Raw genomic sequence first — 13,298 nt, 5'->3', positions numbered from 1 at the left:
ATTATAATAATTCTACAGAGAAAAAAAATAATAAAAATGTAAAAGCACACACACACTCTGAGCAGCACACTCTCACAGCTCTGAGGATATGCCTCTCCATTACTTACTCGTTGACCGTGTGCCTTTTAAGTCCCATCAAGTTTAGTTGCAAGAAAATATAAAAAAAGAAAGTATACATTACGGATCACACTTTATAATATGTTCTGGATATATCAGATGTTGATAACAATTAAATTGTTATTCTATACCATGGATGCACAGACCGCGGCCCGCCGACAGCAAAAATAATACTCTCGTACATTCGAATAACATTGAATTCTATTCCAGAATAAAATAAAAAAAAATTAATTACCTATAGTTCTGGTCGCCGGCCCGCCATCAGTTCATGATTTGCCCGAGTGGCCCCTAGTCTTAATAAGTCTGTGAAACCATGTTCTACACCTTAATCTACGCCACCATCGTCCATCGGTTGTACGAACGATGTACCCTGTCCATTCCCACTTAAACAACTGTGATATTAGTTTATCTATGGGTCTTATTATTTTTGATTCATTGAATTCGAGTTCTTCATTTTTATTTACTTATTAAAAATACGGTATTTATTTTACATTTCTAATATCACAGCTATTTTATCACTCGTTTTGGGTTTTTTTTCACGTTTAAGTCAATGGAAACGGAGTCTCTTCCTTGGTAGCCTTTTCATTCTCGTTGTAGTAAAGCAGATGACTGGTGATTATTGCTCTGGTTTTTATATTTCGTTCCCCTATTTTTAATGAATGACAGGACTTTGGTTTCAAATATTTTTCAGTAATTTTTTTATTACCGTTCTTCTCTGACGTCCTTCTCAAGTATCTTCTTTCGTTATTTACATTCTCTTGAATACTCTTTTCATTTATTCACAATCTTTACACACTTGGAATTTTTTCCTTTGCCGCATTCTTTTACTATCATAATTTAGTTCACAATTTTTTACAATAGTTTCTTGGTATGGTTCGCAGGAAGCCGCCGCCGCCGCCGAAGAAGATATTCGAATACCTGAACAAGCACGTGGTGGGACAGGAGTACGCCAAGAAGGTGCTGTCGGTGGCCGTCTACAATCACTACAAGCGCATCTACAACAACGTGACAAGCGGCGCGCCCGCCGACGCGCATCACCCGCTGCACCACACGCACCGAGGTGAGCCGACCATCCCCACCACCACAGACATCATCAACGCTAACACCGCAATTACTACCATCACCACAACCACATTAAATCAGAATGTAGTGGTTGAGGATGGATGTATGGCTAATGGAATGAAAGAGAAAGACTGGGAAAATTGTAGAATGAAAGAAACAGTACGACAGATAAGATGATATATGAAACAGAAGAATGATAATAATAAAAAATATGTATAAATTACTAGAAATAAAAAGTCCCTGTCCCACATGAGATAGGGGAACGAGAGGTCCCCAACAATGGGGACCATAAAAAAAAAAGCACGTACATTAAATCGTTTACATTATAATTCCATTTTTAAAAAGTTTGCAAGGCCAACATTAAGTCATCGTCAGCGGCGGGGAATTCCACAGAAATTAAATTGTTCATTTACATCTGTATAAATAAGGGCGAAGCTCGAATATTCACACTTGTACTTCGGACTTAGTGTTGTTACTATCTCAAGACCTGCCGGTCCTGGGAAGAATCCCCCAAGTTGATCAGACACTTCGATACGAGTGTCGATTGTAGTCGAGGTAAAACTGACAGTCAGACCAAAGAGACAACTGGTGATCAGGTGTGCCTCGGTCTGGTCCCACCGCAGGGTCACAGGTGCATGAGGTTCTGTTCTTTAGTTTCAACATGTAGTAGTAGTGTAGTCATATTACAGTTGCCTTCAAAAGTTACAAGGTTTCCATGTATATATCCAGTCATAATTTTTATTTCTCTAAAATATACTTTTCAACTGCTTCAAGATATTTAGACTAAGTACCTTAAAGAAAACGTATTTACAATAAAAAGCAACAAGTTGATGACAAAATTAGATACACTCTCACCTCAGGTTCTGCTTCGCTGGTGCCTATCTACAGGTTGATTGCTTATAGGTGCGAACTTTATGAAGGCGTGAAGAATATCGATGCAGCCAGCAATGTAAGATGGAAATACATGCTGATTTAATTTTTCACTGGCTCCCCTTTTCATGGGTATCTCCTTGTTTCCCTATCTTAAATTTATGACAGAGACTTTTTTCAATAATTTTCAGCAATTTGTATTGATATCGTTATCTTCTGTCGTCTCAATTTCTTTTACTATATTATCGTTCAATCTTTTCATTTTCTTGTATATTCTTTTCTTTCATTTATAATTCTTTCACGCATCGCCCGATTCTTTTGGTATCACAATTTATAATTTAACAAATCTTTTGTTACTCAACCTTATACATATTTTTGTCTATTTTTTATACATTTTATCTTAATACTTGTTAATAGAAAGGAACAAAAATTTAGTCGTCAATCTATAGTGCAACCGAAAGCGCTGTACCGAGCCTGATAAATACGGGGGTGGGGGGTGAGGAGGTATAGACGGAAGGATATCGGTGTATAGGTCAAGTCGCTTTCATACGCATCATATGTTGTACGTCAATTGGTTTGTCATCTGTAAAATTTTTACCATTTATTGATGACACTACAAATTAGGTGTTCTTCTAAGGTTTCGTAAAAGGTTAATAGTAAGCTGGGCTTCACGTTACTGCTACCGCATTTAGCAATAACTTTTTTATTCTTCCCTTTCCATTTTCGTACTCCTCTCTCATCCTCTTCAATATCTCTTACAACTTTCTCTTTCACTTGTGGTGGAGTTTAACAGGTTAGATAGGCAATGTTAGAGACAACACCTAACGAGCTGGAGCAAAAAAATTAAAACGCTTAGATGAAAGATAGAAAGTTTATTTTAAAAGTCATCCGCCTACAACTTCAGATACACCAACTCATTTGTAAATATTAAACATTGATTTAAAATTGATATAAGATAGTAAATATTCCATATACCATCACAGCATTAAAGATTTAATACGAATTCACAAACAACAACACATATGTCAGTTGACTCCGTTCGCCATTACTATATTTCGTAATATTTTTCGGCGTGAGACGCGGTTTTGACAGCCGCCTACAAATCATACGCCGCGCGTCCTTAGTTTTTGCGCATGCGTAGACAGATGGATTGACATATAAACGAAAGTATTTTGACAACTGTGATTATTTCGCTACACACTCATCTCATTTTCTTTTGTTCTCTTATTTCCATACTCAATTTTTACCTGCAAATTTCTCATTTGTGTTTTTTTTTTAATGTAATCATACTTGACCTTATATTTTTAATATAATCTCTATTTTTATTTATAACCTCCTTGATAACTTTCTTACAATAACCTAGGAATTTGCGGTGGCGTACTTTATCTGCCATAATGAAGACGATGGTGTCTCTTCTCTTTCGTGATGGTGTTCCTTCAGCTCTACTTCACTCACATGTTTCTTTTGCGAATACGAAACGTAGGTTTTAGAAAGTGTTTCTTGGTACTGTAGTTGTGTGGTGACTGTCCACAGAACTGCTGCACGTGAGCCATGGCGGCGGCGGTGGGGCCGAGGTGCTGGAGCGACAGCACCACGACCTGCGTCTTGACAAGAGCAACGTACTACTGCTTGGACCCACTGGATCAGGTACGATCAGACACTCTTCATATAGTACTAATATAGTTTACAAAATACTCTGGAGTTGATAAATAAAGTAAAGGACTCTGTGTTTGGCACTAATCGGTGTAACATTACTCCTGAGGATGCCCCGTGGAGGGATGAAACACGTGTTCAGTGATTTAACGGTGGTAGGAGTGATCAGCGGGCTGGCGGGCGGTACACTTTATTGCACGACTACTGCTGCATAGCGGAAGTAGCTATATATTGGTCCTTTTCTTACTTAGGATGGACTTGCAAAATAACGACCGCATCCATTAGAGGTTTAAGATCAGCATGCGTAGCTGACCAGGCGCGTTTGTACATCAAATTAACTCTTCAACTTCTCACCTGTTCTTGTATGAATGAATCCTGTATGATGTGTTTTGTGTATGAAGTATACATTGTGCCTGTTGTAGAGTGTAAGGGTTCAGTGAGGAGATGCAATGAAAGTTTTTGGAAATAGTTGAAATTATCTTTAATTAATTCGCGGACATAAGTTACACAAATAGAGGAGGCGGGCGTGCGGAAATGATTGACGACAGTCCGTCTGACACCATAAATTGTATTCAACCCTAAACCGTCTTATCTACTATCCATACAGTTCCTATATGTTTCCATTACCCACCAAATCTACATTGTACTATTCGTACCATGTTCTCAACTCTTCTTCCTCTACCGACATACATTTTCCGCTGCCCAGGCTTTCTACACATACTCCTTATGCTTACCATACTCTCCTCTTGCTTACTAAATTTTTCCTCATAGAAGTTCCACGTGCTAAATGCTATATACCTTATAAATCACCTACATTGTCTTCTATCAACACAGTACCATCTTACTTACAGGGGTCTTTACTATAAAGACACCTTGTATCTTGAACATCCGGAAGGGAGAGGGGTAGTCTTTCCTAAAGAGACACTTTGTATCTTGAACATATCCGGAAGAGAGGGGGGGTAGTCTTTCCTAAAGAGACACTTTGTATCTTGAACATCCGGAAGAGAGGGGGGGTAGTCTTTCCTAAAGAGACACCTTGTATCTTGAACATCTGGAAGGTCAGATTAAAACTCCAGTTTGTCCAAGTCAAGGAACACTTACAATTCCACACGCTGTCACAATAGATTCAAGGTTCAACCCGAAGGTATTCGTTGAAATTATTCAGACGACTTGTTCTGTTTGTTAAGTCACTACATTACATGTACAATCATTATCATGGTTAGCTTGTTTTTTAAATACTTTTTCCTCCATCTTATTTTAGAGACACAGGGATATACACCCCCCTTTCATCTTCCCTCTATCATCCTTCACAATTTCTATCAGTCAGCATACATTTAACATACAGCATCCACCCACATTAAATTTACCCATCGCCTTCCATTCTTCGCCACACTTCTTGTTACACGGTTTTCTTTTACATAGTTACGTCACTCACCACCCTGCAACATAACCGCAAGAAAGTGTGGCGGCTCAACTTCTGTTCCAAAAGGGAAGGGATCTTGCCGCAAGTAATGGTCCGACTCATTTCCAGTTCGCAAGTCACTCTAAGCCCTCCATATACGGGACAACAAGTGATCGCGTGCACCAAGGTCTTGTCCACCGATGGGTGACAGACGCACGAGGGACTCTGTTTGAGCTTAAACTTATACAGTTACTCTGAGAATCCCCCGTGCCCCGTGGACATTTGAGCAAAACACGTGTACAGCACCATTGTGCACAGTACACGATAGGCGATCCCGGGAGGAACCTTCTCGTTGTCGATACCGTGGTTAGGTTATTTGCTATCGTACATAGTTGCAATGAAAGCTTGGGGTTACTGATGATGGTGGTGTTTGCAGGGAAGACTCTGCTGGCGCAGACGATCGCGCAATGCCTGGACGTGCCTTTCGCGATCTGCGACTGCACCACGCTCACGCAGGCGGGATACGTCGGCGAGGACATCGAGAGCGTCATCGCCAAACTGCTTCAGGATGCAAACTTCAAGTGAGTTCCTACTACCCACACTATGATACACGCACACATGCGATACTTCGTACATACATACTTTTCACAGAGTATATTCCAAAGCGTCATACTGGTCTATCGCGCACTTCTAAAAGTGGAGCTGGCGATTCTTGTTCATGGGGCATGGGGGATTCGCAGAATACCTGCACAAGTGTAAACCCAAGCAGAGACCCTTATGCATCTGTGGTCCTCCGGTAGAGCAGACCATGCTGCACCCAGTGACTAACCGTCCCGTAATAAAAAAAAAGAAAAAAAAACGCCCCGTATTGGCGAACACCGAACGGACTTCCAGATAGAAGCTGGAATAAGAGTAGAAGAGAGTAGAGTAGAAAAATAATCCAAAATCCAGCACAGAACAACTATACTCTCTCTAACTCTACTATAATTTTATATTTTATCAGCGTGGAGCGAGCGCAGACGGGCATCGTGTTCCTCGACGAGGTGGACAAGATCGGAGCAGTTCCTGGAATACATCAGCTCCGGGATGTTGGAGGTACGGTCACATTCATCATCATATCGCCACGGTGATTTCATTGCTCTCTTGACTTGTGACCTTGTATATCCACGTCACTAGAGACCAGATAATTATCAACAGCACACCCATCTCCATCATCATCGTATGTCTTGGGACGCCCACTGCTGGTTGTAGAAATATAGATATTGCTAAGGACCACGAGCTGGGGGAAATATTAAAGCAGAAATAGACAAGTTATATTTCTCTCACTACTCTCAGACGTCTTGAAATTTGTATTATATAATATATTCGATGACTTGATTTCTCATTTATAAGTCCAACATCAAAACCTAGAGAAAGGTGTAGCAAGCCTATTTATATTTCTAGAGAACAGACAACGACCATGTCTGATGGTGACATATCTTCAGTAAATTCACTTAACAACTTATGGTTTCCAGGTGAGGGTGTTCAGCAGGGCATGCTGAAGATGCTGGAGGGAGCAGTAGTGTCCGTGCCAGAGAGGAACTCGCGTAAACTGCGAGGTGATGCTGTTCACGTTGACACAACCAACATACTGTTCGTTGCCAGTGGAGCCTACAATGGTCTTGACAGGTACTTGGAGATGATTATATAAAAGATGTATTTATATTTCAGAATTCCGTTGGTGTACCAGGTCAATTGTGTTCCAGGTGTAAACACTGGCAGGTTTAGGGAGGACTTCTTTTTATGGCTCCGTTATTGTGGCTTCTCGTTCAACAACTGTATTGGCAGAGACTTTATTATTCGTAGTGTTAATAATTTTTCAGTTTTAGTTTTTATTTCGACTTTCATGCTTTAATTATTTTATATTCTTCTTAATTCTTCCTTTGTCATTCTAATATTCTTTAAAATTTTCCACATGCCTTTCAAATGTAGCCTCTAATTCTTCTCCACGATTCTCATAATATCACAGATACAGTACAATTTGCTCATTTTAGTTTTCTTAGGTTTATGTATTAAATTTTGATTCTTTTTTTATGATTTTTATGTTATTATGACTTTCATTGAATTTGTTTCTTATTTGGTTTTTATACGGTCTAGATCATGCTCAACCATTTTTATTTCTTAATTATTTCTTGTACTATCACTGTTGTATTTAATGGAATCAGGCGTTACCTTGCGGAAGTCCATCCTAAGTAATAAAAGGACCAATATTTAGCCACTCATTGAGTGATTTAACGGTGGCAGTTGTGTAATTCGCATTGTTTGCCGCATACGCATTTGTCAGCGGGCTGGCGGGCGGTGCGCTTTCATGCACGACTACCACTGCATGTGCGGAAGTGGCTAAATATTTGTCCTTTTCTTACTATTACTGTTGTACTTGAGAGTAGGTCTTTGGTCCTCGTCACCCATAATAGATGCCACATTCCTGTCTTTAAAAAGGTCTTCTTGTGCAATGACGTTCGATTACATCGACCATTATGAATGATTCTATCAGCAGTGGACATCCTATGGTTGAAATGATGACGACTGATACAATAGGCACAAGTAGAGTGATTTGTAATATCCGGATTTATTCGCTGCTAGAGCTAGCGGTATTTGTAAGGCGATTGTCGTATTAGCCTATAGAAGATATCTATGAGGTGATGTACCATTGTCGCAACGATCGGCAGGCAAGTTGGTGATCGCAGTATTGTATTACAGTATACAGAAGACGCTGCTGTTCATCCTCTATAATTAATGCACAAAAGTGTGAAATGTATAAGATTCTATCCCGGAAATTGAACCCGCTACCTACGATCGCAAGTCTCAATCCTCCACCGCTGGGCTACTACTGCTTCGTATCGTTTGGCGGGCGGGTTGGTGATAAATGAAGATTGCGTGCCCATCATATATAATAAAAGGCATCGCAAGGCTCGGTAGTCTCCCGGTGCAGATGTGTAAGGTGTGCGCGTGCGCAGGCTGGTGCAGCGGCGCAGCAACGAGAAGTACCTCGGGTTTGGGGCGTGGGACCGCTCGGGCGGGCGGCGCGCCGCCTTGGCCGCTGCAGCCGCCGACGCGTCGCCGCTGCAATCTGCAGCCGCTGAGGGCGACGAGCGCGACGCCTGGCTGCGCAAGGTGCAGGCGCGCGACCTCATCGACTTCGGCATGATACCGGTCAGTACCACTTTGACAATGACATGAGGATACCCCCACAGCGTTTAATGTATGTGGTTTGGGTTTATACCTTGTATGAATTCCATACATTCAATCGGTCGCGATGAATGAAGTCATTTAATTTGTGACGTCATTGAAGATGTGATTGAAAAGAAATAAAAATGAACGTGCAGCGACGTTGTATATGAGCGATTGAATTTGTAATGGGAAAAGAACGTATATCGATAAATCGGAATGAATGAGTGAACGTGTATGATCGAATGAACGACATAAATGAGCGACTGAATGAAAAAATAAACATAAACGAGTAACAATAATATATGCGAATGATTAAATCTGGTATTGGAACGGGAATAATTAAGTGAATGTGTACAATTAATGTCGTACGGGTAAAAGAAATGATTGAAGCAATGATTAGAAAGGATTCAAACGAATAAACATAGTGTATAATTTAATGAATGACATAAATGACGATATGATTGAATGAATGACTGGAAAGAAAATGAACATGAATGATTGATTGAACATATCTTAACTAAATATGTATTTTTTTATTTCAGGAGTTTGTGGGCAGATTTCCAGTTCTAGTGCCTTTCCACAGTCTAAACCAGGACCTGCTGGTCCGGATACTAACTGAACCCAAGAACGCTATGGTGAGTTCATACGGAGTGTTCAAAATATGTTATATATAGTCTTGTTTTAGTTTTTTATACGAGACAAATTGATTTACTTAAGTAATAAATACTGATATTCTTGTTAAATGAGTAACTATTGAGTTTTTAACAGGTTCCTATAGATATAATGAACCTTTGTAACCTGACAATAGTCTTGGTACATATATGTTATTGTATGTTGGCTTGTTTTCGTATTACGTCAAGTATGTCTTATTTTTTCTGGGCCAATTATTGTGGTCACTCGTCTAAATCCCATCGGTTGATAGGGTATTTATTTATATTGTAATTTTTAAATAATTTTATTGACTTCCATATCTATTTTATCTTTTGTCTATTTCAATGTCTTTCATTCCTGTCAATACTTTCCTTATTTACATCGCCTCACTTCCTTGGCCTTGCTCCAGAGTTCTATAATTTTTGTATGTATTGCCCGAATGGGTTAAAAATAATAAATCTTTTAATTTTAAAACACCTATTTTGAAAATGGATCTTGATATTACCGATTGAGATAGTTGATAATGCCTGCTAATTCTACTATATTTATATACAAATCTTTCACTATTGTCGCTGTCAGGATTATGGAATGAGTTACCAGAAGATATAACACGCTGTCAGCATTTAAAAAGATGCCAAAAAAGCACTTATCTGGACTCTAAAATAGTTTATTGTGTATCATTATTTATTCGTATTTATGTAACACCTTTTTTACGGCAATATATATATATATATATATATATGTATATATGTATATATGTGTATATATATGTATTGGTATGTATGTACTCCCTATACTGCCCTCTACTTCACATCTCTCATCTCCGTCCCAAGGTTGTCTGATAGAGATCGCCACGAGCGATAAGACCGCCTTTTTCACCTGTATATAAATTGTTTATTTTTTTCTAGTCATTGTCTGTGCTGTACTAAAAATGTAAATAAATATATATAATACCCCTCCATCTAGCCATAAAATATATCTTTTATTTATTACAATAATATGTCATATACCGTACAAATAAAAGATATCTTCACGATTTGTATGTTTTGTTTGTTTGCGTGTAGGTGGCGCAGTACAAGCTGCTATTCGCGATGGACAAGTGCGAGCTGTCGTTCAGCGAGGACGCGCTCCGGGCCGTCGCCGCGCTCGCCATGGAGCGCAAGACGGGCGCCCGAGGCCTGCGCGCCATCATGGTGAGCCCAGGCCACATTCACAACAGTCCACGCCCACCCACGGCTGGCCACACCCACTAACAACAGGCCACGCCTACCTCTTCACGTTTTTACTAATCCTCGATAACTGTTACGCTTTTAAAACTTGACTTATTAGAAATATTTAATGGAATCAAGCGTTACCTTGCGGAAATTCATCCTAAGTAAGAAAATAACCAAAAATTAGCCACTTCCGCACATGCAGTGGTAGTCGTGCAACAAAGTGCACCGCCCGCCAGCCTCCTCCTGTAATCGACTACGTAAACTTTGGAAAACTCGTTGACACATGCTGCGAGGAATCGCGGCTGTCACCTCGTGGATGTTTTCTTTTAATTGAGATATGGTCGTCGGTTTATTAAGGTATACTCGACTCTTCAGATATCCCCACAAGAAAAAATCGCAAGGTGTAAGGTCCGGGCTTCTGGGAGGCCATGGGATATCACCTCTGCGAGAAATCAATTTGTTAGGAAACAATTCTTTGACCACTGTTAAAGTCACGTTTGAGGTATGGCATGTTGCACCATCTTGTTGCATCTCGCAACATTCTATTTGCAAAAATTTTTGGCCCACCCTGTATTAGTATACTTTACTTCACTAATATTTACATATATAACAAGATGTTCCGTTTACTTGTAGGAGAACCTACTTCTGGAAGTAATGTTCGAGATCCCCGGGTCTGATATCGTGTCGGTGCACATCCACGAGGGCTGCGTGCAGCGCAGCGAGCCGCCGCGCGTGACGCGCCGGCAGCCGCCGCGCGAGCGCGACCTGCACGACTGGCCCTCCGTGCGCCTGCACAACTGTACGTAGCGTACCCGGCCCGCACTGCTGTACCCGACTGTACCGTGCAGCGATCTGCACTGCTGTACCCGTCTGTACAGTAAATGTCTAAACCATGTACGCGAATATACTACGCGGTAATATATGCCGCTTTAGGCGACTGTACCGTACAGCGATCTGCACTGATGTACCCGACTGTACCGTGCAGCTATCTGCACTGCTGTACCCGACTGTACCGTGCAGCTATCTGCACTGCTGTACCCGACTGTACCGTGCACCTATCTGCACTGCTGTACCCGACTGTACCGTGCAGCTATCTGCACTGCTGTACCCGACTGTACCGTGCAGCGACCTGCACTGCTGTACCCGACTGTACCGTGCAGCTATCTGCACTGATGTACCCGACTGTACCGTGCAGCTATCTGCACTGCTGTACCCGACTGTACCGTGCAGCGATCTGCACTGCTGTACCCGACTGTACCGTGCAGCTATCTGCACTGCTGTACCCGACTGTACCGTGCAGCGATCTGCACTGCTGTACCCGACTGTACCGTGCAGCGATCTGCACTGATGTACCCGACTGTACCGTGCAGCGATCTGCACTGCTGTACCCGACTTTACTGTATAAACGTCTAAACTATGTACGCGAATATACTACGCGGTGATATATGCCGTTTTAGGCGACTGTATCGTATAGAAATCACAACTCTGTACTCGACTGTACCGCGCAGTAACGTACACAGTTATACGCGACTGTACCGCGCAGTAGCGTACGCCGTTATACACGACTGTACCGCACAGAAATCTGAATTCTGTACGCGACTGTACCGCAAAATAACGCACCGCTGTACACGACTATACCGCACGGAAATCTGAACTCTGTGTGCGACTGGGCCGCACGGAAATCTGAACTATGTACGCGAATGGACCGCACGGAAATCTGAACGCTGTACGCGACTGTACCGCAAAGTAACGCACAGCTGTACACGACTGTACCGCACGGAAATCTTAACTTTGTACGGGACTGGACCGCACGGAAATATGAACTATGTACGCGACTGTACCGCACGAAAATCTGAACTCTGTACGCGACTGTATTGCAAAGTAACGCACCGCTGTACACGAATGTACTGCACGAAAATCTGAACTCTGTACGCGACTGTACCGCACGGAAATCTGTATCACGCTGCAATTTTCACTGCTGCACGCAAGCGATCTACACCGTTGTACGCGATTGTACCGGTATTACAAATTTTCCTTAGAAATTAACTATGACACTGTTATGACAACACATTTTGCGTGCATGACTGTACCGCATGTGAATTTGTAACGCAAGACTATCGACATTATTTAAAAAGATTAATATTTGGCTTGTGACTGTACCGTGAAGTCGCATATGTTTTACTGTATCGCGATTTATATATTGTACAAGTGCTTTACTATTTCGAGTTCGAGTAATACGGCCGTGACTGTACTGTAAGATAGTGAGCGCGTGATTATATCGCAATGGCGCAAGAAAAAAATTTTCTCCAGGACTGTACATTTGTTGGTATCATTTTTAATCTACAAAACTATATTATGCATAATTCACGCAGTGAGGTGCAATAAATGGCATATGACCGTGACTGTACTTTGAAGTGGCACTAACGACATTAAGAAAGTGCATTTGTTTGACGAGCAATAAAGAGCATATGATTGCGATTGTACTATAAAGTTGTGTGCGCGACTGTATCTTCATTAGTGTACAAGTTTGAGATTAGTGCCAAAACACTATGTGCTCGATTGTACTGACATTAGTCACTGTTTTTTATTATTTAAAATATGTCTGTGACTGTACTACGAAATTGTTTGCGCGACAGTACATTGGACCACACCGACATTTTATTTAGTGCCAAAACACTATGTGCTTGATTGTACCGACATTAGTTACTGAGTTTTTTTGTTTAAAATATGTTTGACTGTACCACGAAATTTTTTGCGCGACAGTACATTGGACCACACCGACATTTTTACAGAGATACGTATTTTAATGTCTGATTCCGTGCATGACTGTACATAAATTGTACATTTTGATACAAGAATATTATTGTACTATGATATAGAGAAGCATTTACCGGGAGATAGATATGCGCGACTGTACCGAGTGGATTATATTTATTTACAATTACATCTTATTTATATTTAAATATTGTAGTCTTTATATTTGAATTCGCGGTACAATATATGAGCGGTGATAAGGTAGTCTCATTCAAACTAGGGTGACAACGCAACCGCTTAAAAATCCGGGACAAACGTTGTCACCTTTACTTACATAGCGAGAGATCATTTAGACGATCGGACGT

General features: G+C 41.0%; 1 protein-coding gene across 1 annotated transcript in view; it reads left to right on the top strand.

Moving 5' to 3' along the window:
- ClpX (Caseinolytic protease chaperone subunit) overlaps positions 1 to 13,298 on the top strand; it is a 56,545-nt gene that overhangs the window by 41,219 nt on the left and 2,028 nt on the right. The window contains exons 4-12 of the mRNA XM_068766306.1: positions 999 to 1,177; positions 3,583 to 3,696; positions 5,541 to 5,685; positions 6,108 to 6,199; positions 6,619 to 6,772; positions 8,101 to 8,296; positions 8,857 to 8,949; positions 10,030 to 10,158; positions 10,813 to 10,978. Coding sequence (XP_068622407.1) covers positions 999 to 1,177; positions 3,583 to 3,696; positions 5,541 to 5,685; positions 6,108 to 6,199; positions 6,619 to 6,772; positions 8,101 to 8,296; positions 8,857 to 8,949; positions 10,030 to 10,158; positions 10,813 to 10,978 — 1,268 coding nt within the window. The remainder of the gene's footprint in view (positions 1 to 998; positions 1,178 to 3,582; positions 3,697 to 5,540; positions 5,686 to 6,107; positions 6,200 to 6,618; positions 6,773 to 8,100; positions 8,297 to 8,856; positions 8,950 to 10,029; positions 10,159 to 10,812; positions 10,979 to 13,298) is intronic.

Source organism: Battus philenor, unplaced genomic scaffold (assembly GCF_028537555.1).
Source record: "Battus philenor isolate CCGP_79_NKW_IND1 unplaced genomic scaffold, ilBatPhil1.0.hap1 SCAF_21, whole genome shotgun sequence".
Lineage (NCBI taxonomy): Eukaryota > Metazoa > Arthropoda > Insecta > Lepidoptera > Papilionidae > Battus > Battus philenor.
This window is presented reverse-complemented; position numbering and strand designations above follow the sequence as displayed.